A 27516-nucleotide genomic window follows, 5' to 3' on the forward strand; every position below is an offset into this window, starting at 1 on the left:
ATGAATCGTACTAATTCTTTTCTCATAGTAATTTGTAACAAGATCATGAAATTTAATTAGAAATTTATTAGTTACTCAGTTATTTTATTATAAAGCAGTAATGGTCTTAATAAAATATTTAATATTAATGCTTAATTGTGGTCATCATTAAAAATCGTTAGGGATAAACCTTTTTGGATTTTAGTAAAAAAACATATTTTTTAAGATTATTAGAGAAAACTCAGTAATTTGTATGGATTTTCAATTACGATTCTTTATAGCAATAATATTAAAAGTTTATGTTAATTTCAATAAAAATAAATTTAATAATGAATAGCAAAATAAACAGTTTAAATTTTAATACTCTCATTAATGAAAAGCTTCTTCAGTTCTCTTTAACAAGTAATGTTGACGTAGCAGTTCAATACCATATAAATCATTTTAAAAATTCTGAACAGTGAATGCACTTTTACATATCATATTTGATTGTTATCTGAAGTAACATGATATTGTCCACACTCATTAACCAGAAGAAGTTAATGAGGTTTTTTTTCTGTGAAACATACAGATAGAAAGTGTCATTTTGTTATCGCTATTCCAAAGTTGCCAAGGAAATTGCATCAAACGATAATAATTTATCAACCTATAAATAATAATTGCGATTATCATTTAACAATTCATTTATACAGACTTCATTAGACATCCACCAATTGTGAATAGAATTCACGCACTCCCGCCTCGGCAGTGCCGACTCCCCACCACATCGAGTCGGCAGTGCACGGTAATACTGAATGTGACCGTTTACGGCCTGACGTCATTGAAGTGGCAGACCACTTATGAACGCGATAGTACACCGAAGAAACTAATAGAAACCAGTATCTATTGTATTTGTAATATGTTACAATCACAGTAGCTCTCTTTAAAATTTTTCGTAATTGCAAATACTAATATTAAAATTTAATTCTTTTTGACAGGCATTATAACATTTTTTTAAAATTTGGAAAATATTTTGGTTGTCGTTTAAAATCGTTTCAATTAATTTCTTGTATTTTGAAACAAGAATATTTTAAAGGTTATTTATTATAGGGTAAAATAATACAATAATGGTTTAAATAAATTATATAATAGTAACACTTCATCGTCGTCATCTATGAAAATCATTAATGAAAAATTTCCACAGGAACTTCTGCATATAATAAACTTTATTAAAATTATACATATGGTTAATGCATAATTCTCCAAAATGGTTTTGGTAAAAATAGAATCCTTTTGTTTTTTGTTTGATTGAATTTAAAAGCAGTAGTAGCTATACTGTGTTCAATCACTTAATTGTTAATATTGTTTATATTTATGATTCCATAATTAGGTTAATAAGTTTATTCAGCAGTGTTTATGGATTTTCAATAAAGAAGGTTTTTACAGCATTAAATTTTATATTAATTCGAATTATAGTAAATTTAATAATGAATCTAAAAATACTTAAAAGTTTTTATAATATCATTTTTAGTTCTCTTTAATGTCTAATATTGAGGTAGCAAGACAATACTGCATAAATTCTTTTCAAGATCTGAAAAAAACATCATTAATTTATGTATCATATTTGATTGTATTTGTTACCTGTAGTAACATGCTGTTGTCCACACTTATTAACCCAAAGAAGCTAATGCCTTCATTTTTTTGCAATACAAGCAGGAACATACTGTACATTTTTTTGTTATCGTTATTCCAAAGATACCAGGGACATTGTAACAATCGTAAATATAATTTATCAAACTTAAAAAATAATTGTGATTATCCTTCTAACAATTTAACGTATTTATACGGACCTCGTTGGACACTGATTGACCAATTATGATAAAATTAGCAGCATAAGGTACACCGAATATTAAAGTTGCTACAGGGCGGATTAGGTTGTATATGTTTTGATCCTAAAATTAATGTTTAATTCCACAATCAATTCCACATTTATAAATGAACATTTACGTTAATGATGTCTATTAAAGAACTTGAAAAGAGACAACATCCTAGGATAAATAATATTACAACCAACCATGTCACTATCTCACATAATATTTGTATAAATCTGAAATATGGTACAAAATAAATAGAGTTTATGACGTCGAAATTTACTAACCGCTTAACAAATAGTAATCGTTTAAAGCAATACTTTAAAATTCCATTTATTCTTTTTTGACAAACACTAGTTTGGGACGGACTGAAATTACATAGATCCTTGAATATTAGTTCCAGTTTCGCCAATTCCAGCATAAAATAAATCAAATAAATAGAAAATATAACAGGTGGCACTAATGTTGAAATTGCAATAAAATAAACTGCGCTTAAATAAATTAGATACATTAAGAACCTGTTTGTCCAAATCTGAAAAAAGTAATGATATTGTTGATACCACGGACAGTTAAAAAAGTTTCAAGTGATGTTAGTAGGATTTGTAAAAATGCAATTTTAATATAAATTGAACATCTTATTCTTTTTATGTTCTTCGTCTGCAAGTATTTTATTTCTTTGAGAAGATTATAAACTGGGGGTGGTCGATATCCAAGAAGTATATAAGCTGTTGTTGGCTAAAATTTTTTAGTTACGAAATGTCATAATAATAATAATTGCTTACAAATAATAACGTATATATTGTCAATACATCTGTGTGATACATTGCATTTCCGATTATTTCGATTAGTACAAAAAGGTGTGCTATGAATAAATATGTATTAGGTTTAAAATAAGTTACAATAACGGTTTCTGCCATTTGAATTAATAATTCTCCTAAAATATCCTAAATTATTGAAAACTTAAAGATAAAAAATATACATACCATCATCTTTTTTTTGGCTACCGTCATAACATTGACTTATAATTCGGAAAATATTTTTGGTACTCATTTGAATTCTTCCAAATTTATCTACTAATTCTTTTGTAGTTGTGCTTCGTAAATGGATATTTTAATCATAAAAAATAATTAAAAACTCATCATAATCAGTTTGATTAAGTCTAATATTGAACAAGAATTGTTTTAACTAATGCAAATTATATATTAATGTATAATCGATGTTATTACCAATAAATATTATTAATTAATTGATATCAAGCCCCTGCAAAAAGAATCAAACTTCTTTCATGTTTACTGAAAAGTTTCTTAGAATATAATACATGACACTGCATTTCTTATTATTTTGATTATTGTTAGAAGATGTACTGGGAATAAACATTATGTATTTTGATATGTTAAAATAAGTAGATTATGTTATTTGAAGTATCATCTCTTCTTAAAAATATTAATAATAACCAAAACCTAAAATTAAAATTGATTAAATTTTTAATCGTTTTATACGATTTTTCGTATAAATGAATCTGAATTATTTTCTTATTGTGTTTTGTAACTAGAGTATTTAATCAGAAAGGAATTCTTATTCCATCTTATTCTTTTTGTTCTTATTCATATATATTATATTCTTTTTATATTCAACGTTTGAAAAAATTTTACATATTTGAGACCACACTCAATTGGAATAGGTTATATATATAAGAAGTATATAAGCTGTTGTTGGCTAAAATTTAATGGTTAAGAATAGTCATATTGATAGTATTATCTTACAAATAACATCGTATAGATTGACAATAGATCTATGTGAAATATTGCATTTCCGATTAATTCCATTAGTACAAAAAGATGTGCTGTGAATAAATATCTGTTACGTTTAAAATAAATTCTAATTACGATTTCTGCCATTTGAAGTAACAATTCTCCTAAAATATTCTGAATTAATTGAAAACTTAATGATTAAAAATATACATACCATCATCTTCTTTTTGGCTGCCGTCATAACAGTGACTTATAATTCAGAAAATATTTTTTGTACTCATTTGGATTTTTCCAAATTTCTCTAGTAATTCTTTTGTAGTTTAGCTTCGTAATGAATATTGTAGCCATAAAAAAAAATTAAGGGACTCATCATAATCAATTTGATTTATTTTTAATATAATTAATTAATAATAATTGGTATAATCGATGTTATTTCCAATATATATATATATATATATATATATATATATATATAATATATAATTAATTAATTAATTGAATTAAACTTCTTTTATGTTACTGATAATTTTCTTAGAATCTACATGAAATACTGCATTTCTTATTATTTTGATTATTGTAAGAAAATGTACTGGGAATAAACATTATATATTTTAATATGTTAAAATTAGCAGAATCTGTTATTTGAAGCATCATCTGATCTTAAAAATATTAATATTAACTAAAATTAGAATTAAAAAAGAAATTTAGTCTAGAAATTTTTTAAAATCGTATAAATGAAACTGAATTATTTTCTTATTGTATATACTTATATACTTAGAATTTCTGTATAATTATTTTGTTACAGTGTAAAACAATACAATAATGGTTTTAATAAATTCTATTGTAATGTTCTCATAAAAGTTATTATATATTATTATTAATACACAGTCGAAGATATTTTCAATAAATATCATGAATTAATTGAATTATCGCTTTTTAATCATGCTTTTAGATAATTTGGGAAGCTGTACAGCATTGATGTTACATTTTTTATATAAATTTAAATAAAAGTAAATTTTTAATGAATCACAACATATTTAAATTAAAAATTAACATTTTTTTAATCAAAAGTTTCTTAAAATCCCTCTAAGATCTAATGTTGAGGTAGCAAGACAATACGGCATATATTCTTTTCAAGATCTGAAAACATCATCATAAATTTATGTATCATCATATTTGATTGTATTTGTTACTTGAAGTAACATGCTGTTGTCCACACTTATTAACCCAAAGAAGCTAATGCCTTCATTTTTTTGCAATACAAGCAGGAACATACTGTACATTTTTTTGTTGTCGTTATTCCAAAGATACCAGGGACATTGTAATAATCGTAAATATAGTTTATCAAACTTAAAAAATAATTGTGATTATCCTTCTAACAATTTAACGTATTTATACAGACCTCGTTGGACACTGATTGACCAATTATGATAAAATTAGCAGCATAAGGTACACCGAATATTAAAGTTGCTACAGGGCGGATTAGGTTGTATATGTTTTGATCCTAAAATTTATGTTTAATTCCACAATCAATTCCACATTTATAAATGAACATTTACGTTAATGATGTCTATTAAAGAAGCTGAAAAGAGACAACATCCTAGAATAAATAATATTACAACCAACCATGTCACTATCTCACATAATATTTGTATAAATCTGAAATATGGTACAAAATAAATTAGAGTTTATGATGTGGAAATTTACTCACTGCTTTACAAATAGTAATCGTTTAAAACAATACTTTAAAATGCCATTTATTCTTTTTTGGCAAACACTAGTTTGGGACGGACTGAAATTACATAGATCCTTGAATATTAGTTCCAGTTTGGCCAATTCCAGCATGAAATAAATCAAATAAAGAGAAAATATAACAGGTGGCACCAATGTTGAAATTGCCAGAAAATAAACTACGCTTAAATAAATTAGATAAATTAAGAATTTCTCTGCCCAAAATTGATAAAAGTAATGATATTGTTGATACCACGGGCCAATTATGATTACAATTAAAAAAGTTTCAAGTGATGTTAGTAGAATTTGTAAAAATGCCATTCTGATATAAATTGAGCATCTTATTCTTTTTATGTTCTTTGTCTGCAAGAATTTTATTTCTTTGAGAAGTTTATGAACTCGGGGAGGTCGATATCCAATAAGTGTATAAGCTGTTGTTGGCTAAAATTTTATGGTTACGAAGTGTGATAATAATAATAATAACTCACAAATAATAACGTATAAATTGTCAATACATCTATGTGATATATTACATTACCAATTACTTCGATTAGTACTAGAAGGTTTGTGATGAACAAATATGTGTTAGGTTTAAAATAAGTTACAATCACGATTTCTGCCATTTGAATTAACAATTCTCCTAAAAATATTCTTAATTAATGAAAACTTAAAGAATAAAAATACACATACCATCATCTTTTTGACTACCGTTATAGTAGTGTCTTATAAGGCGGAAAATATTGTTAGTACTCATTTGAATTCGTCGAAATGAATTGAGTTAATCTCTTTATAGTTGTATTTCTTAAACGAATAATTCAATCATAAAATATGTTTTTATAGACTCCTTATAATTATTTTAATTTATATCATAAACCAAATATACAACATTAATGGTTTTAACCAATGTAAATATATTATTAATATATTATTGATGTTGTTCCCAATAATTTCTTTAATTAAGTTTAATCGTATCTCATTGATATCTGCTGAAATAATTCTTATAGATATTTTTTGCAGGATATTTTATCTATTAATAAGGGAAAAAACAAAATTTAAATATGTATCCGGGTCAAATTACAAACCCGAATACCTATTTAATTTCATTTTACTAAAATTTTTTACTAAAAACATAAAACATCATAGATATAAAAAACATTTGTAATTTATAAATATTCTGGTATTATATTGAATAAACAAGTAAATACAAATTAAGAATACACATTTTTCAAACTATTTACAATTATACTATATTTAATACTATGTTATTATTTATTACAAACAATTGAAATGCAATTTGTGAATTGTTACTTATTGTTTGAAAATATAGAAATAGTTAAAATTCATCATACTCCACATAAAAATATTTATTTGTGAATCTTAGAATAGTACTTTCTTCACTTCTTTCTGATGTTCAAATAACAGGATAATACGGCATAAACTCTTTTCAAAAACTAAAACATTTCATATTAGAAATTTATGTTTGGTATTCCTTTGTATTTGTTACCTGGAGCAACATAGTATTGTCAAGATTAATTATTCCAAAGAAGTTAATTCCTTCTCTTTTCTGTAATACAAGCAAAAATATACTATATATCTTTTTGTTGTCGTTATCCCAAAGATACCAGGGACATTGCAAAAGTCGCAAATACAATTTGTCAAACTACAAAACTAAATCGTAATTTTTATCATTTCAACAATTAATTTATACACACCTGGTTGGATAATGACTCTCCTATTACGACGTAATTGATAGCATAAGGTACACCGCATATTAAAGTAGCCACAGGACGTATTATGTTAAGTATGTGTTGATTCTAAAATTTAATCGTAATTTAATTCCATAATCAATGTATGCATAAATCATTTACATTAATAATGGTGATTAAAGAGGCCGATAAGAGGCAACATCCGATGATAAATAACGTGAAAACCAACCACTTGACAAGGTTGCATAATATTTGTACAAATCTAAAATGTGTCAAAATTAATAAACATAAATTACTTCTCAAATTCTACTAACTGCTTAACAAATAGTAATCGTTTCAGGCAATACTTTAAAGTTTCATTGATTGTTATTTGGTAGCCATTAGTTTCAGACTGACGTAAATTACATAAATCCTCAAATACCATTTCCAACTTGGCTAATTCCAATATCAAATAAATTAAACAAATTGAAAATAATATGGGTGGCACCAACGTTGAAATTATGAGAAAATAAAATACACTTAAATAAACTAAATACATTAGGTACTTGTCCATCCAGATTTGATAAAAGTAATGATATTGTTCATACCATGGTCCAACAATGATAAAACATAACACAACTACAATCGAAAATAATAGGATTTGTAAATATGCCATTTTAATATAAATTGAACATGTTAATTTTTTTGAACTGTGTTTTTGGAAACCATTTATTTTTCTGAATAGAGTTTCAACTGGAAACGATGTATATGTAAGAAGAATGTAAGTTGCAGTTGGCTAAAATAGAATACTTTTAAAAAGTTCTCTAATTGATAATGTTAACGTACAAATAATATCGTATATATTGCCAATAAATCTATGTGATATATTGCATTTCCTATTACTTCGATTAGTATCAAAAGATGTGCTATGAATAAATATTTGTTGCATTTATAATAGGATGCAATCACTTTTTCTGCTATTTGCATTAACAATTCACCTGAAATATTTCTAATTACTAATAACTAATATTGAAATTAAGAAAGTACATACCATCATCTTCTTTTTGATTACCGTTATAGGTGTTTATTATAGTTTGGAAAATATATTTAACGTTTATTTGAATTCGTGGAAACGAAATCATTTCTCTTTATATTATGAAAATATTGTATTTATAGTTGAAATAATTATATGATAATTTGTGATATTGATTAATGATTTTAATAAATACAAATATAATATTAATATACAGTGAACGCATTCATTACTAGTCATTAATAATAAATTTTTTAATCCTGGAAGTCAATATCGTCTTTTGAATATTTCTCTTGTGAAGTAATGCCGTCCCAATTCTTGGTTGAACAGCTAGCAAATATGTTTTCGATGATCTTTTAAATTATTAAAATTAAAATATAAACACATGAATCAATTACACTATATTTTTGTACAATTATTCATTAAAATTATTTTTACATAAATTAAATCTTAAACATGCAGTGTGATCACAGAAATAAAATCCACTCTAAAGAACTCTTTGCCTAAACTCTTGAGGATAATTAATATATTTTTATTGAAACTTGTTCGAATACCATTACATAATTAATTCCTTTTATGAAACTCATAATGTTTAATTTTAAATTTTATGCTATTTTTCCCTGTCACCACTGTACTTCTAATTAACGATATGTAATAATTCATTGAAGCATAATTACAAATGTATTATTAAAAAGTCATTGTAAACACAATTTTAAAAACAATTCCAAAAATTCATATAATTTGATTCCTTTGAAACCGCTTACTGTAGTTTAATAAGTTTGTGTTCTCATTTCTCTTTGATTGTCTGTCCCTATGTCTATGAAAGAAGCCGTTACAGCAATGCCACCGGACACGGCGGGCAGCGCAGCAATCTGGCACCGCAGAACATGCAGTGGGCGATCCGATCGAGGGAAGCAAGTAGATCGACCGGCGTACGACTGGCCAACGGCTCCAACTTGGTGTTCATCGATCCCAGCACCCTGCGTCGATCCACCGCCGGCAGTACCACCGTCACAGCTAGCTCCGAACCCATCACCATGGCCACCACTGCCAGTTGTCTGGCAAGAGCTTTTGGTATGTTTAATTTTTATTTTTGTTTTGTTATAAAGGAGTTTGAGCTTTATTTATTTGTTTTCCTCTTAAAGGTATCGTCATACGACAAATCGCCGACTTACTTAGTGCAATGCCAGAACTGAACCAGATGCTTGCGCCTTTCGCCCACATGGAGGTGACACAGGACGATATATACAACGTACAGGTAAGTTTTGAAACAGACATTATAAATTAACAAAGTTGTAAACTAATGGTAATTTTTATTTTAACCAGATATACCTCGAGTTCCGTCTGAAACCAACATGGGACTGGCTTTTGACCGTGATGGATGCAACAGAAGCCCAATTGAAGTTTGGTGCGTCTTTAACAAATTCTTTGGATCTTACAAGTCCTGGTCATCCACTAAACGCTGGTATAAACGCTGGAGGTGGGCAACGCACTGTGCCTGCAGCTACATTGGCTTCATTAGGTGTCTTGGCTTCGTCTATTTATTTATGTCCTTTGCATGCTTGTCGTTCGCTCATATGTTCAATCAACCAGTATTGTGTGCAGATTTGTTCTTCTAATTTATTACGTCAATCATCTTTTGCACAATTTCCATAAAACATTTTTGTAACAGGCCACCACATTGTGTCTTCTTGATTCGTCTATTCGTTTTGTTATCGACGTACTTTTAACATCTAGTGTTTTTGATAATCTGTGTCACAATGCTAACCAGTAGATTTATTAGAAGGAATGTGTTGTTTACACATCAGATTCGAATAATCATTGGTATTGTCGTTAGTAATATATGGATCATCACATAAACCACACTCATTATTTGCACCATAACAAACACACACTTCTAATGTTTCTCTTTCTTTTGTCGTATTATTTAATTGCCGTCTGCTTTTTATAAGCTTTTATTGACGTCAACATTCATGTGCATAATTAACATTGTCCTAACAATTTCTTCTTTTAGTTGGTTCTGGATCTGCAAGTAACACAAGAGGTCATAGAGCACATGCTGTTACAGGCACCGGCAGTGGTTCAACTGGGCGAATTGTCGGGTTCTCCACAAATGCCGAAGGCAATCGTTCAAGGCCGGAGCGAGAAAGTGAGTTTACCCCTTGGTTTTCTTCAGTTCAATAAATTAACACGTTTTTTATGTCCGCTCAGGTGGAGACGCCCATGCGGCGAGAAGGGAGTTCCTCAGTTACTGTCTATCCTTAATGCGTGCCCATAATAACGAACATTTGGATTCATTGCCAATCCTGGACGTATCAGCACTGAAACACGTGGCCTACGTTTTCGATGCTCTGATATATTTCATGAGGTCCGGTAATTCCGAAAATATTGATACGGAGCCTCGTGCCAGAGAGCGTATACCGTTGCCGCCGTGGCAAGATCAGGACGAGAACGAAAACGAGGAGGCCGAAGAGGATATTGCAGTGGCAATGGAGACCGATTCTCTTGACGATCAAGAAGTTTCCAATTTAGCCAACATGACGAGCACATTGAATTCGAGTATGGCGCAAGGCAGCGGCAAAGGTAGAAAACATTCCTTCTTCCAGCGTTCGGAATCTACGTTGTGCTTAGGCTGTCCGCCGCCCGATCCCTTTGAAACGCCAATGTCGGAGACCCTTCCTCTGGCCGATCAACCGCATTTGTTACAGCCAAATGCTAGGCGTGAAGATTTGTTTGGTATTCCTAAACAACCCGTAACTCTTACATCGACAGGTAACAATTCGAACAACCCACTGGAATCCTTGCCGACGAAGCTCAGTCTTTCGACAAGAACATCTGACTTTGCGATGAGCCAGCCGGCGAAAGCCAACCATCCAATCTCCAGCTCTCTAAACGTAATGGGCCCCAATCCGTTGGTTTACCCGCAAAACTATTACCCTGACGGTGACGCTGACATGAAGCGGCAAATATCTAAAGAAGTGCACGTACAAACAGACAACGGAGGTTCTAGTGATACTACCACCAATACCACAACCCCCAACTCATCTATACCTAACAAAAGTTTGGCCAACATGCAACCTTTTGAAACTCTCTTGTATGCAGTGAAAAATGAAACTGCAGAGCTTGAAGAGCGGCCTCAAGATTTGTCCAGAAACCTGGTTGATCCCTTAAAGATCACGGACAATTATGGATCGTTCACTACATCGGAAGGAAATACGGATGAACTACCTACATCAAGACCCCAGATCATTGTGTCACCTAGGAAGGCCACAGAAAGTGCCGGGCATGACCAAGTAAGCATTACTCAATTTCCATCAGCTTCAAATTGGAGGTAACATTTTTTTTCCAGTTCTCATCGACTTCTTCAACTTTGTCGTTACAATCCAACGAATCTTCAGAAATATGTAGTCAAAGTGCCTCGTCTTTGACTGCCTCCAGTGTATCCTCAAGAAGTCCTGGCAAAAGTGTCATAGTCAGAGCTGGCTCTTCATTGGTGAGTAAACTCAGATATTTTATTATGGAGATCCGATACAGGTGTTGTATTAGAGTTCTTACAACACTTCACATTGTCTCCGAGATAATGGGCTTTCTGATGACCGTAATTGAATAAGTTTTAGATTGCGGACAGATACGAAGCGTACAAAATAAAATAAGTACTGGTTAATAAACTCCAACTGTTGGTTGGGTTTTCTTTTATCATAGCATGATTTTTGTTAATACTATATATAACATAACTTGTGGTATTTTAGAGTTGCCCTTCAAATCAAAAACAATCCGAAGAAGTTCCGATGTCACTCGACAACCAACAAACTGAAACCCTAGAAAATCAAGAAATATCTGCAAACGTCACCGTAGTGACTACCTCAACATACAATAATGATGTATCCAAACCATCAATAGGTCAGTCAGTGTCGCACGACCTGCTGCTTGGCAGATGGCGACTGTCCCTCGACCTTTTTGGCCGCGTGTTTATGGAAGATGTGGGCCTGGAACCCGGTTCAATTGTATCCGAACTGGGTGGGTTTCCAGTGAAGGAGGCCAAATTTCGACGTGACATGGAAAAACTGAGAAACAACCAGCCCCGCGACCTCACCTTGTCGAAAATTGAACGCGACAGGACGCAGCTCTTGATACAAACATTCAAAGAGCTGAACACCCAATATAACAACTACAACAGAAGGAACTCCTCGTCTTCACCACCACTAGCCGTCAACAGAGTCAAGGTGACCTTCAAGGACGAACCGGGCGAAGGTACCGGAGTGGCCCGCAGTTTTTACACTGCCATAGCCGAAGCGATTCTGTCGAACGAGAAACTCCCGAACATGGATCCGGCCCAAGTCGACCCCAAATACTCGTCACAGTACACGGTGCTCCAGCGTCTCCGCAGAGATAGAGATACGGTGAGACGGGCGGTGCCTTTGCGTAGCTCGACACGATCGCGGGATCACCACCACCGCAGAACGATGAGTGTGGACGCGCGGCCTTTCGTTCCGGCGGAAAGCAACGCACATTCCGATGCGCCTTCGATGCCAGATCTATCTACAGGTAAATAGAGTGATTTTAATATATTTTTATACTGGAAAATCGTGTAAAGTGATTTTTCATTGATGTCTCAGCTTGCGTAGATTTTTAACATTTTAAGTGCGAAATTTACACAACATCTTAGAGACAGGACTCCGTTCAAATACTCTTTTCTTAATTTGAAATGAAAAGTAAACGTATTTAAGGATTATACGTTGAAACCAACCGAAAATGTTAAGAATTTAAGACATTTTAAGAGACCGCAAATAAAATAATATTCCATACTAAGTCAAAAATAGTTTTTTCTCATATTTTTATAACTTTCGGTTCAATTGTGTTTAAATCTGGTACCTTTTCCATAATTATATAGCAGCGTAGATTTTCGAAGATTATCCTCTTTTTTCGTCAGTGAATACTTTTTAAAACTATTAAGCTTTGCAAGATCTTGGGCTTGTCAGTAATAGTAAGGATGCAACTGTTGTCCTTTTACAGTCTTTCAAATTTCCGGATGCGATACATTAGTTTATTGTGACAAACGTCTTGTACTAATAGTTAGATTGAAGCCAATTAAATATAAGATACTAGCCTCATTTGGAACTGTTCTAACTGTTTTTCTTCTTCTATCTATAATTTTGTAATTAGCTTAGGTCTTAATGAGCCTGTTTCACGTAAATTATGCTCCATCACATTCGCTCACAGTTACCATATTTTAGTGGTATCTAGCTACTGTCATATTATTTCCATTTAATTTTGTATTTGTATATTTTCGTTTTCTGTGGACTATCTTATGTGTTATCAGTAATTAAATTATTGATACAGCCTTCTCAAGAATATATATTTTTGTTGCAGTTGGTGGCGTTCTTCCACCAAGTTTTTCAAACAACCAAAACAATGCTAATGCCAGTAGGAATGATCATCTTACCAGTCAACAACAACAATTAGGAGATAGATTATATCCAAGGGTAAATATGTTTTGTTTCAATAACTCTAATAATGATAGCTCTTATTGACCACCAATTTAGCAAGATCCATCTAAATTGGCTACTATTGAGAGTAATATTAAAACTATTTGTAACTAATAAGTAATTTACTTTTCATGTAAATTATTCAGTGTACACCTAATATTGGAATATATTCTAATGAGGTGGGGAGTAGAAATTGATTGAATTCGTCATATTTCTATAAGGTTATTGGAAATATTACGTTTTTTGCAATATAGCCTGTGGTATGTTGTTTAACTAGGAAGAATTAATAATTTATTTACTAGTATCAAAAAGACTTTGATCTGTCTGTATCTGAGACATCAGGCACGTCAGAGGCAGTAAGTCTGCAAGTTTGTCCTGTAGAGAGAGTCTTGTTACTGTTATGTCCTGTATGAAGTCTGTCTCAAGGTTCAGACATATCAAATGCTTTTTTATCCGTATGTGTATAAAAATGGACAGATTCTTGCACAATTAATACTAATAGTACTAAATCATTATTTCACTTAAAAGGAAACATGTTACCACTATACAGTATGAAAAGAGTTTGATCCATCTGAATCCTGAAAGAGACAGCAAGTCTCTGGGACAGACTTTTACTGTCTCTGTCATGCATAATGTCTCTCTCTAAATTCAAACGGGTCAAACGCTTGTCCTACTGTATGTAGAAAAACGTGATCTTTTAAACAACTCAATAAAATAGACGAGTACAATCAACTTGGTAGATATATTCCAATATTTACGTGATAACTGAGTTAGTTACAAATTGGACATATTTCCCATATAGGCTTAATGTTAAGTGAAAAAAAGTATCAATGTGTCATTACTATATGTTTTCCTTAGGTGTACAATTTACATCCAACCTTCGCTGGCCGCATCACTGGAATGTTATTGGAATTGTCGCCGGCGCAATTGCTCCTGCTGCTTGCATCCGAGGGCTCCCTCAGGGTGAAAGTCGAAGAAGCGGTGGAAATGATCATGGCTCACTCGCACACATCCCAGCAGGAGATCACATCTGAAGCGTTGTTAGGTACGAAACGTTGAAACAGTATGTATTGAGGGAGGGATATTCTTGAAACTCGACGATATTATTTTATCTTTTACGGTCGTATACTTTATTTCTGTTTACTTTACAATTTCGAAACAAAGTCTATTATTTGTAACACATGTCCTTGGATATATTTTGCCTCAAAACATACACATTGTTGTCGGTGTCTCAGTCACGAATCGCTTAAGTATTTTTCAGTTGTGACAATGCGGCTGAGACGTCGACCACACACTCTTTTGTTATAAGAATATAACAAATTCTGTTCTAGATATGCTTTTTTCGTTGACAGATCGAGGTGCGTCACGAAAGAACAGCGGCAGTGGTGCAGGTGGGAACAGCAGCGGCAACGGTTCCACCCGTCCAACACCGGAGACCAACGGCACCGCCAACGCCGAGGAAATGGTGCAGGACGAAGAGGATAATGCTCCTTTGTTTTACTGTCCCGGCAAAAGAGGCTTCTATGCTCCACGTCAAGGTCGTGCCTCCTTCGAACGGTTGAACGCGTTCAGAAACGTTGGAAGGTAATTTGGTCACAAAATTATTTTCTTTGTGCAGCTTCGTAATGTGTTGGTATTTTGGTTACAGGTTGTTGGGATTATGCCTGTTGCAAAACGAGTTATGTCCAATATTCCTCACGCGTCACGTGCTTAAGTCTATCTTGGGTAGACCAATCAGATTCCACGACTTGGCATTCTTCGACCCGGTCGTTTACGAGTCTCTGAGGCAGTTGGTCGTTGATGCCGAAACTAAAGACAGCAATAATTTGTTTTCAACACTAGATCTCAATTTTACGTAAGTACCACCAACTTTTGTTGGTGATTTTATGCCAATTATTGCTTTTACTAAAATTTATGTTATTGCAGGATTGATTTAAGTGCTGAGGAGGGCAGCGGAACGGTTGAAATCATGCCAGGTGGCAAAGACACTGAAGTTACTTCCAGCAACGTATACGATTACGTTAGAAAATACGCTAAATATAGAATGATTAAGGTTCAGGAAAAGGCAATCGAAGTAAGTACTTCCCGAAAGCATCTATTCCGGTTACTTACGAAAACTTTTAATTGCAGAGTATTCGATTGGGTGTTTTCGATGTTTTACCCGAAGGTTCTTTGGACGGACTTACGGCGGAAGATCTACGCTTGTTATTAAACGGTGTTGGTGACATAAATGTCACGGTACTAATCTCATACACATCATTTAATGATGAATCCGGCGAAAATAACGAAAGATTGGTGAAATTCAAGAGGTGGTTGTGGTCCATCGTTGAAAAGATGTCGCATGTGGAACGTCAAGATTTGGTAAGTACTCATTATCCTCAACTATATATTCAGTGATAAAAAATAGAACTCAGATGCAGTGGGTTATTTTGGGAATAATTAAATGCAATTAAAATATTTTATATACATACACATATTTATATATTACTCAGTATTTTTTCTATAATTATTAATTTTGTATCTAAATAAAAAAAATGTTTAATTATTTTATACATAACTTTAAAAAATTATTAATATTGAAGAGACCTGGAAGTAATGTCATTTCTGCACATGTTGATATCTGATCGGCCGTTGTCAGGTCATTGAGTATAAAACATTGTACTTATCCTTTTTGTTTGTTTCAGGTTTACTTTTGGACGGGATCCCCTGCTCTACCGGCAAGTGAAGACGGTTTCCAACCTATGCCTTCAGTGACCATCAGACCGGCAGACGACGCCCACTTACCCACGGCCAACACATGTATTTCTCGATTATATATTCCTTTGTATAGTAGCAGAACTGTACTAAGACAGAAATTGTTACTTGCCATCAAAACAAAAAACTTTGGGTTTGTGTGATCATATTTATTTTCAGACGCGCACCCTCTTTATAGCTAGATATTGAGTTTAATAAAATCATGTTTCTGTACACAGTTTATAAATGACGAAAAATTAAGGGTATTGTGATCGTATTTATTATAGGCTAAAGTGATATGAACTGTAAATAATCTTTTTTTTTCATTGGCACAATTTCATTTACACTTATTTTGTTTTTTTTTATATACGCTCAACCGACGATTATTTCACTTGTGCCAACGTTTAGCTGGGTACCGTCTATCCATTCGTTAGAAATAAGCGTTATTTTATGTTATAATATATTTTTTTTTAGTTTAGTACAAAAGTTGACTTGCATACTATCGTAGGTTTACAAGATGAAACATGAATATTACGTTTTTTAATGAGACTGCCTTTGTCAGCTTTTCGTAATGAACTTGTACTAGGATTATGTGATTTACACAATTACTTGATTTTTTCTTGTAAGCCCACAATAAAGTAACTTTTTTGTTCCTCACAGATGCAGTTTACACTGAATGAGACCTTTAATTCCGTTAGTATGTTTTCAATAAAGATTTATGTTTCAATTTACGGTATTTATTTACAATTTAATAATTAAACTAGGTATAGAACATAACCAAAATCTAGAAATCATTTATTATAAACGATATGAATGTAAAAGTTATAAAATTGTCGAGGATGAAAATTCTACACTTGTATATACAGGAAATTTGATAAGCCTTATTAAAACAATAATAAACACATTTTAAAAATGTCATATATATGTATGTTTTCTCTTCACCCAATCTGTATCTGTATCTCTTTAAATCTGTATTTTAATGAGTAAATTGGTAAGTATACATCGTTTTCATACAGAAACTGTTATTTTATGGTTGGCTTTATGGTTTTATCAAGAATAAGTAATGATGCCAAAATTGTATAATGTGAAACATAAAGGAGTAAAGGCAATATTTGCCGCTTTACATGTAGCTTAAGTGACGGTAAGTAATTAAACTGATTTAATATTATTTTCTTAAAAAAAATAATGAAATTTGTAGTGATAAAATTAACTAATAAAAATTTATGGGTTTGATTAAATTTAATATATACCTGTACTTACTGCGAGTTATTATAATCAAGGGAGTAATATTCCAAAGCATTCTACATCCGCCCAATTCTGCCGATCGTATAAATACGTACGCGTACAGATCTTTCACCCAGTTTCTTATAATAACATGAAATCTGTAAACATATTAACTTTCTGTTATTGGAACACTTCAAATATTTATATAAAAAAGCGTTTATATTAAAATTGTTTGTTGAAAATAAGAATATTTAGATAACCAAATAAACTATTTTATTCACATAAAAAAAATAAAATTCTAAAAACTGTAGATTTGTCAGCAATAGTATTACAAAATTTATTTTTTTACTATTGAATATATTTTTCTTATAATTTAATAATAATTTTTTTATCGTAATATTAAATCATCATAAAAAGTTTAAATAAAGAAAGAAAAGTTGGGCGCCAATGTCAAAAATTTTTCTTTACTGAATTTTTTATGCCAAAAGTTTCGTCCGCTATAACACTAATCCATAATGTCACAAATTTCTCAAAAAGTTAATTTATAAAAACATTCACATTTTATAAAGTAGTGGAACTCAACAATTGATTATTTATTGTGTTGCTTATATTGGTTTTTTATTCCGGTTACTGAGAAAATGGATTTAATACTGTAAGGTAAATCGTTTCTATTTTAAATACGCAAATCGTGTGCACCATGTCATTATAATCTAATAAATTGGAAAGAGGACTGAATGATGGTATAAGAAGGCAGAAGTAGTTTTTTTGAAATTTAGGCCCGTCTAGATTCGTAAATAGTGGAAGAGTCAATTTTTGCCAGGATTAGAGGTCCAGTAACTGAGAGTAACTTGAGAAACTACTCGGAGACTTATTTTTATTTAAAAAATATCTGACAAATGGTGTGTACTTATGGTTACTTGGAAAGGACTCGAATCAGAATTACCCCCCAGTTTGCGTAGTGTTGAATCCAAATTTTGTTGTGATACAAGACACACATACAGTTGAGATGTTCGAACTCATGAACAAAATAAGGTCACTTGAATGATAAACTTATGCATGAATTAAAGATACAGATCGTCATAGAATTATCCAATAACTTGTGAAACTTATCTTAGACATCTTTCTCTACAAAATAAATAGAATGTATAGTTATTAGAGCTAAATCTTATCATAATTGACAAAAAAATAAGTTAATTCAGTGTAACTCATATTGATTTGATTCCAGTGTAGGCTAGACTTAGTTTTAGAAAAATTTGAGATATCTGAACTTGTGAATAGTAGATGACATAATATCAAATGTATATAAGAATTGAAGGTTTAGATCGTCATAGGTTGAGAAATATGTCGTCATTTCTTCATATACAAAGTTGGAATGAAAATATCTGATAAATCTGTTTTAGTTAATTAACATTTATAGCAACAATACTTTGACATCCCGCGCACATTGATGAATTTAGATTTTGTTTAGGCGGTCATATTAGTCAAAGAAAGATCAGGCTTTTTCGGGGTGAAAATTTAAATATGGAGTATTAGTTATCCTCCAGTATTTTTTATAAAGTGTAACATCTTCTGAGAAATTAAATTTCATGAAATTTCGAGGCGAATGGATTTATGTACAGAACAAGGTGATCTGAATATTAATCTAATGCAAGCATTAGATTGTTCTAGAATTATTCAACCACAAAACATCTCTTAGATTTAATTCGAAAATAAATGAAAATATTTGACAATTTCGTTATAGTTTTATTGCAGCTACAGAAGAAGGATTTGGAGATGAAAAGTAAATTATAGTAAATTAGTTAACCTCTAGTATTTATAAATAGTGTAGCAGCTCTTTAAAAATTAATTTTCCTGAAATTTTAAGGCATTGGATTCATGAACAGACGAAGGTGACTTATGCAAGGATCAGATGTTCAAATTGTCCTAGAGTTATCCAACCATTCCAAAAACACCTCTTAGAATTAATTCAAAAATAGAATGAAAATATTTGACAATTTCTCTATAATTTTATTGCAGCTAGAACTGTCTCATCAATTCATGTCACTTAGAGTTAACGAATTTAGATTTTGTTTAGGTGGCCATGTTAGCCAAAAAGGATTTGAGGATGAAAAGTAAAATATAGGAAATTGGTAAACCTCTAGTATTTATAAAGAGTAGTGCAACAGCTCTTTAGAAATCAATTTTCGTGAAATTTTAAGACAAGTGGATTCATGAACAGAGGAAGGTGGCATAAATATCAAACTTATACAGGGATTAGATGTTCTGACAGTTCTAGAGTTATCCAACAATTCTAAAAACATCTCTCAGACTTCTCTCAAAAATAGAATGAAACTTATTACAAATTCTTAATTAAATTAATAAGTATCTTATCTAATTTTTAGATTACATTTAATTGTAACATTATAAATTACATAATAAATGGAAAAAGTTCTCTTTGCAAAAAGTCAAATCTCTTTGTTTTTCAGAGTCTCAAATAGATAAAATAAAAACCTTCGCATAAATATTGTCATAATGAATCTTTTTAAATAATTCAACTTTGATTAATTAGTTTAGTAGTTTAAATATTTATTAAGTGAAGTTCTAACTTATTGATAATTATACATACATAATAATAAAGACAAACGCCCCCATAACTTATTTTATAATATTTATTATTTACTGAAATCTCATTATAAACATAAAACTTACGGGGTATTCCCCTGTTAACAATTTTATTTTATATTGTAATTTTAAATAATTGTATTTTATAAATACAAGACTAAATAAAATTCTGTTTTGTCTACACAAAAATCTACAACATGAGCGGGAACGTCAGCATCATCGGTATCCAGGTGAAAAGGGAGCCGAAAGGGAGTGCGCCCCGTGACTCCCCATCAATCGGTTGAAATTTTTTCGGGGTTCATGCGACTGCGTTCACACGGATACCGGTTACATGGCTGTAGGAGTCGGGTTCTGCCGTCGCACCGCCGACAACAACGACAACGGGCTCTTCCAGCACGACGGCGCCTCTGGCTCGGCCCTCGCTCCTCAGTCCGTAGCGAGCCGTTGCCGCCGTATTATGAAAGTCGCGCTTGTTGGGTGTGTGTTTGTGTATGTGCTGCAGCTGTAAACATTAGCAAACGGCCGACCCTCCAGAGGACTAACTACGTACAACGTAATATGAATGTAAGTGTTGGTACGCGTCTACGCCCTGTACGGTGCACCACCGTCCAAAACAACCCACTGATACACTAAAAACCGAGATCAATGACCATGGGTGGGAATACATGGCACAGATTTTGTCGGGAGGCTACGACCTACGTTCCACTTACGTTCCACGTTCATTGCACTGGATTCCCTGCACTGGGTCACGACGATTCGGTCGTTGATTGACCGCCGTTTCTTTCGTTTTTCGGGATTATTATCCAGATAGTGGTCGGCTAATTGCGACCGGGCTGATCGGTCTTGTTGGGCCACGCACTGCGGTTAAGCCCACTTGATCTCTGCGCCCGTACTCGCCGGCGAATTGTTCCACAAATCTGACACCACGTCTTGGCCTTATTGACTTTTTAATTGTTGTTATGTTAGAGTTCTTGTCACATTTACCGTTGTCTCTTATGCGACAACCACGCAATTTATTTGTTCAACGATAAATATCACCTGTTTACCATTCAGCAATTTGTATTCAACAACTCAATATCCCATTCATTTATTACAAACAACCTTCAATATTGATAATTTGTTTATTTTGCACATACAAAAGTCTGACTAAACGTCTCGGTTATTCTATTTTTGGCCAATTTTGTGCCGTAATCAGGCCAGGAACACAAAAGTCCACGCCTACCTTATTTCCATGGAGTGCCCAAATTGTTCCTAAGCCGGATACCCATTAAGGATACTTAAACATCCATAGACTACTAATTGATTGTTAATAATTATGGAATTGCGACACGCTTTATCTTGAGCAAATATCAATATAACTATGTATTTATTAATTTAATTACGTTGCGGAAGTTGTAATGGCAATATGTAAAGATGTAATGATGTAAAGACAGACATTAAAGGGTTAATTGATGAAAGACAAAAAGACACTGTCACACCACTCATGAATAATTAAAATATAGAATATTCCACAACAGTGCACGTCACGGGACTTTGAATTCTAAAGTCCACATACTGCCTTTTTTAGACAAACCGCATTGATTTAAAACAACCGCAAAAATGAATCGTTACACGAAATTTTAAATTAATTCTACGTCAGTTTCCCCGAACACAATTCCCTTTCATCCCTCATTGAATTATTCGGTGCTGACCTTATCTGTAATTTATCATCGTTCTGTATCATTTTGAGGCGTTTATTGAAATGAATTTTTTTGTCGTTCACAAGTCGATTTGTGCCATAAAACAGGCCTTTTCGTTGGAAAAGTGAAGATTAAAAAGTTATTAATTGTGGTGGTATTTATATTTGATGTCACATCTGAATTGTTTATATGGTGATTAATCTTGCAATAACGAGAAAAATGATTGTAAAATAAATTGTTACGTCTGTAATGAGAAAATTTATTTATTGCCAACCAACTGAAATTTATCATAAAACTAAGACAACAAGGTTATTGGTAAGATTTAATTTAATGGGGTACTATAAACTATTTGCGTGAATTATAGTTTATAATGTGGAGATTGAGAACAAATGTGGAAATAGTTATTTCACATTTTTCATGTATTTGCCGCTGTCATTATGTGCCATTTATTGTATTACTGTTTCTTAATTCAAAAATCGATTTTTACTAGGAATTGTAAAAATTAAAAAGACTTAATTTACTGGAATTTAACTTGAAACAAAATTATATATCAATTACATTAAAAATGTTTATATGATGATTAACCTTACATTTTTTTTTTAAAATGATTTAATAGACATTCTAAACCATTAAAGTTTACAATAATTATGTTTTTTTATATGAAGATTAAAAACAAATTTCAAAATACTTATTTCATATTTTCTGAGCCATTTATTGATATAATTTTGCTTTGCGATAAAACAAAACAAAACAAAAAAAGTCTATATTAAAATGTTAATTTTATAATTTTGCTATTATAAAAAGAGGCACTGGTATTCAATTACGCCAGAAATGTTTATATGATGATTAATCTTAAAATTATTACATAAATAATAATAAAATGAAATATATTTCGCCTGTAATTGGAAAAACTTTTTATGGTTGGAAACTACTGAAATTTGCTATAAAACTAAGAAAACAAAGTTATTTGTAAGATTTAATTTAATGTACCTTTACAAACTATAATTTATAATATGGAGATTGAGAAATACTAATTTCAATTTTTATATAAATTTATTTGAATCAAATTTATTATCCAAAATTTGGATATTGAATTTGTCATCATCATTATGAGCCATTTATTGGTTATTAATTTCTTCCTAGTTCAAAAGGTGATTTTTACTAGTAAAAATTAAAATAATATTAATTTAAAATATTATTTTTTGAGAATGCAGTACTGGAATTTATGTTGTAAGTTTTTGTTGTAACACCTGTAACATCAAAAATGTTTATATGATGATTAACCTTACAATATTTAGAGAAGTGGTAATAAAATTTATTATATTGTGTTTGTAATTGAAAAACCTTTTTAACTTGCAACAAAGAGAGATTTATTATTAAACTAAGAAAACAATTTTTGGTAAGATCTGGTTCCATGGACATGCCAAACCATTAAAGTTTACAACAATTACATTTTATAATATAAACAATAAAACAAATTTCAAAATAAATATTTTATTATTCACATAAATTTATTTAAATTTTGTATTTTTGATATTGAAAATGTGTGTCATTTATTGTAATAAGTTTTTTCTTCATTTAAAATTGATTTCTTATAAGAAAAGTTAAAATTAAAATGTTATTAATTTTATAATTTTGCTATTATAGAACTGAGTACTGATATTTATAATTGACTTTTCATCAGAATGATGATTAATCTTACAATTATTAGAAAAATAATAATAGAATACGAAATATATTTACAATCGACTCATATTTACTACAAAATCTTAATTAATCTTTTTAATCTTACAATTATTAGAAAAATAATAATAGAATACGAAATATATTTACAATCAACTCATATTTACTACAAAACTGAACAAAATTTTGGGAATGGAGTATTAGAATTTATCTGGTAAAAAATTACGACATTACATCACTAATGTTTAAATGATGATTAACGGTATACTATTCAGAAAAACGATAGAAATATTAAATGTAATGTGTTTATAATTAGAAATTGCAATTGTGTCATGTATTGAAGTTTAAAAGTTAAAATATGATAAAAGACTTCGTTAAGAATGGTCAAATAAGTAAAATATTAATAATTTTGCTATTATAGATATTATGATATTTATCTCCGACGTTATGCTAGAAATGTTGATTAATCTTGGAATTACTAGAAAAATAATAGTAAAATAAAATATATTTTGTCTGTAATTGAAAAACTATTTATGATTGGCAACTGACTGAAATTTAGCATAAAATTATATCTGAACTTTTAATTGTGAAATTTGAAATAAATTTCTCTTTTAAAAATTGTGAAAATTAAATTGTAATTATTTTTATTTTATTTTTTGTGTATGGAGTACTGTATCAATGTTACATTAAGTCACAAATGCTTATGTGATAAGTAACGTTACAATAATTAGAAAAACAATAGAAAAATTAATTAATTATATTGCGTTTGAATTGGAAATTATAATTGTGTTATTTATTGAAGTAAGTTCTTTACTTAAAACATTCCATTAAGAATAGTCAAAAAAGTAAAATATTATTAATTTTATAATTTTGTAATTATAGAACTGATATTTATCTTTGACGTTACTCTAGAAATGTTTATATAATGATAATCTTACAATTGTTAGAAAAATAATAGTAACATAAAATATATTTTAACTGTAATTGGAAAACTTTTTTATGATTAGCAACCAACCGAAATTTACCATAAAACTAGGACAATAAGGTTATTGGTAAGATCTAATTTAATGTGGAGAGAATTATATGTTATATTTATAATACGAAGATTGAGAACAAACTTCAAAATAACTAATTTCACATTTTACATAAAGTTATTTGAACTTTTAATTTTAGAAAATGGGTTTGCCTCCTCAATTATAATCTACTTAGTGAAATTGATTTCTTCCTCATTCAAAAGTTGATTTTTACTAGGAATGGTAAAAATTAAAATTATGGAAATTATCTATGACGTTACATAAAAAATATTTATATGATGATTAACTTCACAATTTTTGGAAAAATTATAATAAAATTTATTATATTGCCTTCGTAATTGAAAAACCTTTATAATTTGCAACAAAGAGAAATTTACTATTAAACTAAGAAAAAAATTTTTGGTAAAATCTGGTTTCATGGACGTTCCAACAAACCATTAAAGTTTACGATAATTATATTTTACCATGTGGAGATTGAAAACGAATTTCAAAATATGTACTTATTTCATATTTCACATAAATTTATTTGAAATTTTGACTCTTGATATTGTTAGTTCAAGAATTTTAAACCATTTAGTTATTTCTTCATTTAAAAGTCAAAATTAAAATGTTGTTAATTTTATAATTTATCTGCTATTTTACAATAAGGTACTGATATTTACCTTTGGCGTTACTCCATACATGTTTATATAATTAATTATTAGAAAAATAATGGTAAAATTTAATTTATTAGTAAATTAAGAGAAAGAGCAAGTTTAAATTTAATGTAACTTTTAAACCTTATTTTAAGATTTATTGTATTGTATTTTACAAAACAGGGATTAAAAACAAATTTTAAAATATTTATTTGAATATTAATATTGATTTTGTCACCATTAAATTAAGACATTTATTAAAATTAATATATTCTTCACCTCAAAAGTCCATTGATGATAATACCCATTTATTATTATAAGTAATTCAAAAGTGATTAATTTTATAATTTTGTTATATGCTACTGGCATTTACCTGTTATCAAAAATATCCATTACATTACATCATAAATGATGGTTAAACTCACAATTATTAGGAAAACAATAGTAAAATGAAATATATTGCGTTTATAATTGAAACACATTTTTATGATTGCCAACAAATTGAAATGTATTATTAAACTAAGAAAAGAAGGTTATTGGCAAGATCTAATTTAATGTGGCACAATAAATTTGGTATTAAGATTTACGAGATTTTAAAATGTAGATTGGAAACAGACTGCAAAATGTCTTACATTATACTTTTACACAAATTTTTATTTTTGAATGTTGAATTTATGATTATTGAATTTATTTATACACAGTTTATGATCTGTTTTAACATGCTTTAGTTTTCTGCATATTTAATATGTTTACAATATAAATCTTTCTTATCATATTCTCATTTCACTGTAAAAGTATTATTTTTGTAATTTACTTTAAAAGTTTGACAGGTAGTCAAACTTTCAAAGGTAAATTACAGTTTTCTAAGGCCATTTGTAGGCATTGAAAATCTATTATGTTTTCTAAGAATTTGAATTATACTGATACTTTCCGTTAAATTTGGATAACTTGAATCAGGATATACCACAAAAAAATCGAGTTATGAAGACATTACTTATTAAACAAAATATATAATACAAATTTATAAATATGTATGTAACATATAACTATAATTTAAGGTACATATTATAAAAATACTGTTAAAATACAATTCTTATTAAAAATAACATTAGAGAAAAACTTCGAGGAGTTTACCTGAGACAGGAGAAATTTGATTTATCAGAGATTGTACCAAATATTTAATCCGAGTTATCAAGTAAAAATTATATATAATTTTCACCCTGGACACCATTTTGAATTATTTTAATAATATACGAAATTTACTACCTACCATTGTAAAGTTAACACTCGAAAACCCTCCATGCAAATTATTTCCTAGTTTAAATAATCTTCGCCGTCAATGGTTACCCCAACAAGAATAAAATTACATTTAAGCTGCATCGTATTTTAGCACTTGTACAGAATCGCCAAGTCCCTTAACCTAATGCTTTACGAGTAGAGCCAGTTTTTCTTTGTCTGGGAACTTCATTTCCCTCGTTTCCTGTACCGCAAATCGATAATAAAATAACCAAGACAGCACATTTATTTCGCTGGAACTTCGGAGAAAATTCTAAAACAAGAAACTGACAACTCTATGTTGTAGTAGTATTTTCAAACGATGCTTAATGCAACGAACCTAATTAAGTTAACTGACAACCGTGCATAAATCTCTATTTAAATCACTATTTTATTAACAGATAAGTCCTGGCAACGGAACGGATAGGTCTTAAACCCGCATCGATGTCTATCGTTCGGTAAAGCGAGAGCCCAGATTTGATATTTGAATCCCGGTCTTATGAATCGGAACGGCGATTATGTCACACTGTGTTTATTGAGACCCAGCCTAGTGAAAACGTCTCGAAAATAAGTTCCTGGACTGAAAACTCCATTGAGAAACAAGTCAAAAAAGAAGAAATTAGTTTATCTGTATACTTCATTAGATGCATCTATGGAAATGTTTTTCTAATGGCATGCAAGTATGTAAAACGAGCCATTAACAGCTCAACTTAAGAACTGCTTTGATTGTAACCTTGACTAACAAAAGTTATATGCCCAGCTTATATTTCATCTTTGCTTATTTCACCGTGAAGTTCTTATAATTCAAGTCATCTGCACAGTCGTATTCTAATGTGAGAATGTGCAGTTCCACTCGACATCACTTGCGGAACGAATCGAAATTTTTTACGTAGAGAATTCGTAGACTGGCAACCGTTATTTGTACGTCACAACGAAGACTCCTTATTAAAATGTTGAATTCCGTGTTGGCATCCCGCATGTTTCTAAGCTTCATCATAATTTTCCGTTGGGCGAAGCAGGTGTGGGGTGAAGGTGCTTTAATTAAAAGACGGAGTCTACCTGTTTTAAACTACACCGTACAAGGGGGAGAAATATGGACGCTTAAAAGTGAAAAAAGCAACACCATTTAATGTGTAAATT

General features: G+C 30.6%; 2 protein-coding genes and 1 non-coding gene across 6 annotated transcripts in view; all 3 read left to right on the forward strand.

The window, feature by feature from the left end:
* LOC109601147 (E3 ubiquitin-protein ligase UBR5) overlaps positions 1–17163 on the forward strand; it is a 31642-nt gene extending 14479 nt beyond the window's left edge. For 2 of the 3 annotated variants that reach the window (XM_049966891.1, XM_049966892.1), the window contains exons 17-30: positions 8853–9100; positions 9172–9284; positions 9353–9548; positions 10041–10175; positions 10238–11319; positions 11376–11519; positions 11776–12571; positions 13397–13509; positions 14371–14557; positions 14844–15096; positions 15161–15367; positions 15439–15586; positions 15643–15873; positions 16197–17163. In XM_049966891.1, coding sequence (XP_049822848.1) covers positions 8853–9100; positions 9172–9284; positions 9353–9548; positions 10041–10175; positions 10238–11319; positions 11376–11519; positions 11776–12571; positions 13397–13509; positions 14371–14557; positions 14844–15096; positions 15161–15367; positions 15439–15586; positions 15643–15873; positions 16197–16409 — 4066 coding nt within the window. In that variant the 3' untranslated portion in view covers positions 16410–17163. The remainder of the gene's footprint in view (positions 1–8852; positions 9101–9171; positions 9285–9352; positions 9549–10040; positions 10176–10237; positions 11320–11375; positions 11520–11775; positions 12572–13396; positions 13510–14370; positions 14558–14843; positions 15097–15160; positions 15368–15438; positions 15587–15642; positions 15874–16196) is intronic. The other variant, XM_049966893.1, reaches the window with a different exon arrangement.
* On the forward strand, positions 11545–11671 carry LOC126265480 (small Cajal body-specific RNA 8). Its single transcript, XR_007547963.1, has one exon. It is a non-coding gene; the product is annotated as a small Cajal body-specific RNA 8 (non-coding RNA).
* Positions 17164–20262: 3099 nt separating the features above from the next.
* The window catches only part of LOC109600576 (FERM, ARHGEF and pleckstrin domain-containing protein 2), an 82059-nt gene continuing 74805 nt past the window's right edge, over positions 20263–27516 (forward strand). Inside the window, exon 1 of one of the 2 annotated variants that reach the window (XM_020016744.2) lies at positions 20263–20634. The gene's annotated coding sequence lies outside the window, so the exon portion shown is untranslated. The remainder of the gene's footprint in view (positions 20635–27516) is intronic. The other variant, XM_020016743.2, reaches the window with a different exon arrangement.

Source organism: Aethina tumida, chromosome 4, assembly GCF_024364675.1.
Source record: "Aethina tumida isolate Nest 87 chromosome 4, icAetTumi1.1, whole genome shotgun sequence".
NCBI lineage: Eukaryota > Metazoa > Arthropoda > Insecta > Coleoptera > Nitidulidae > Aethina > Aethina tumida.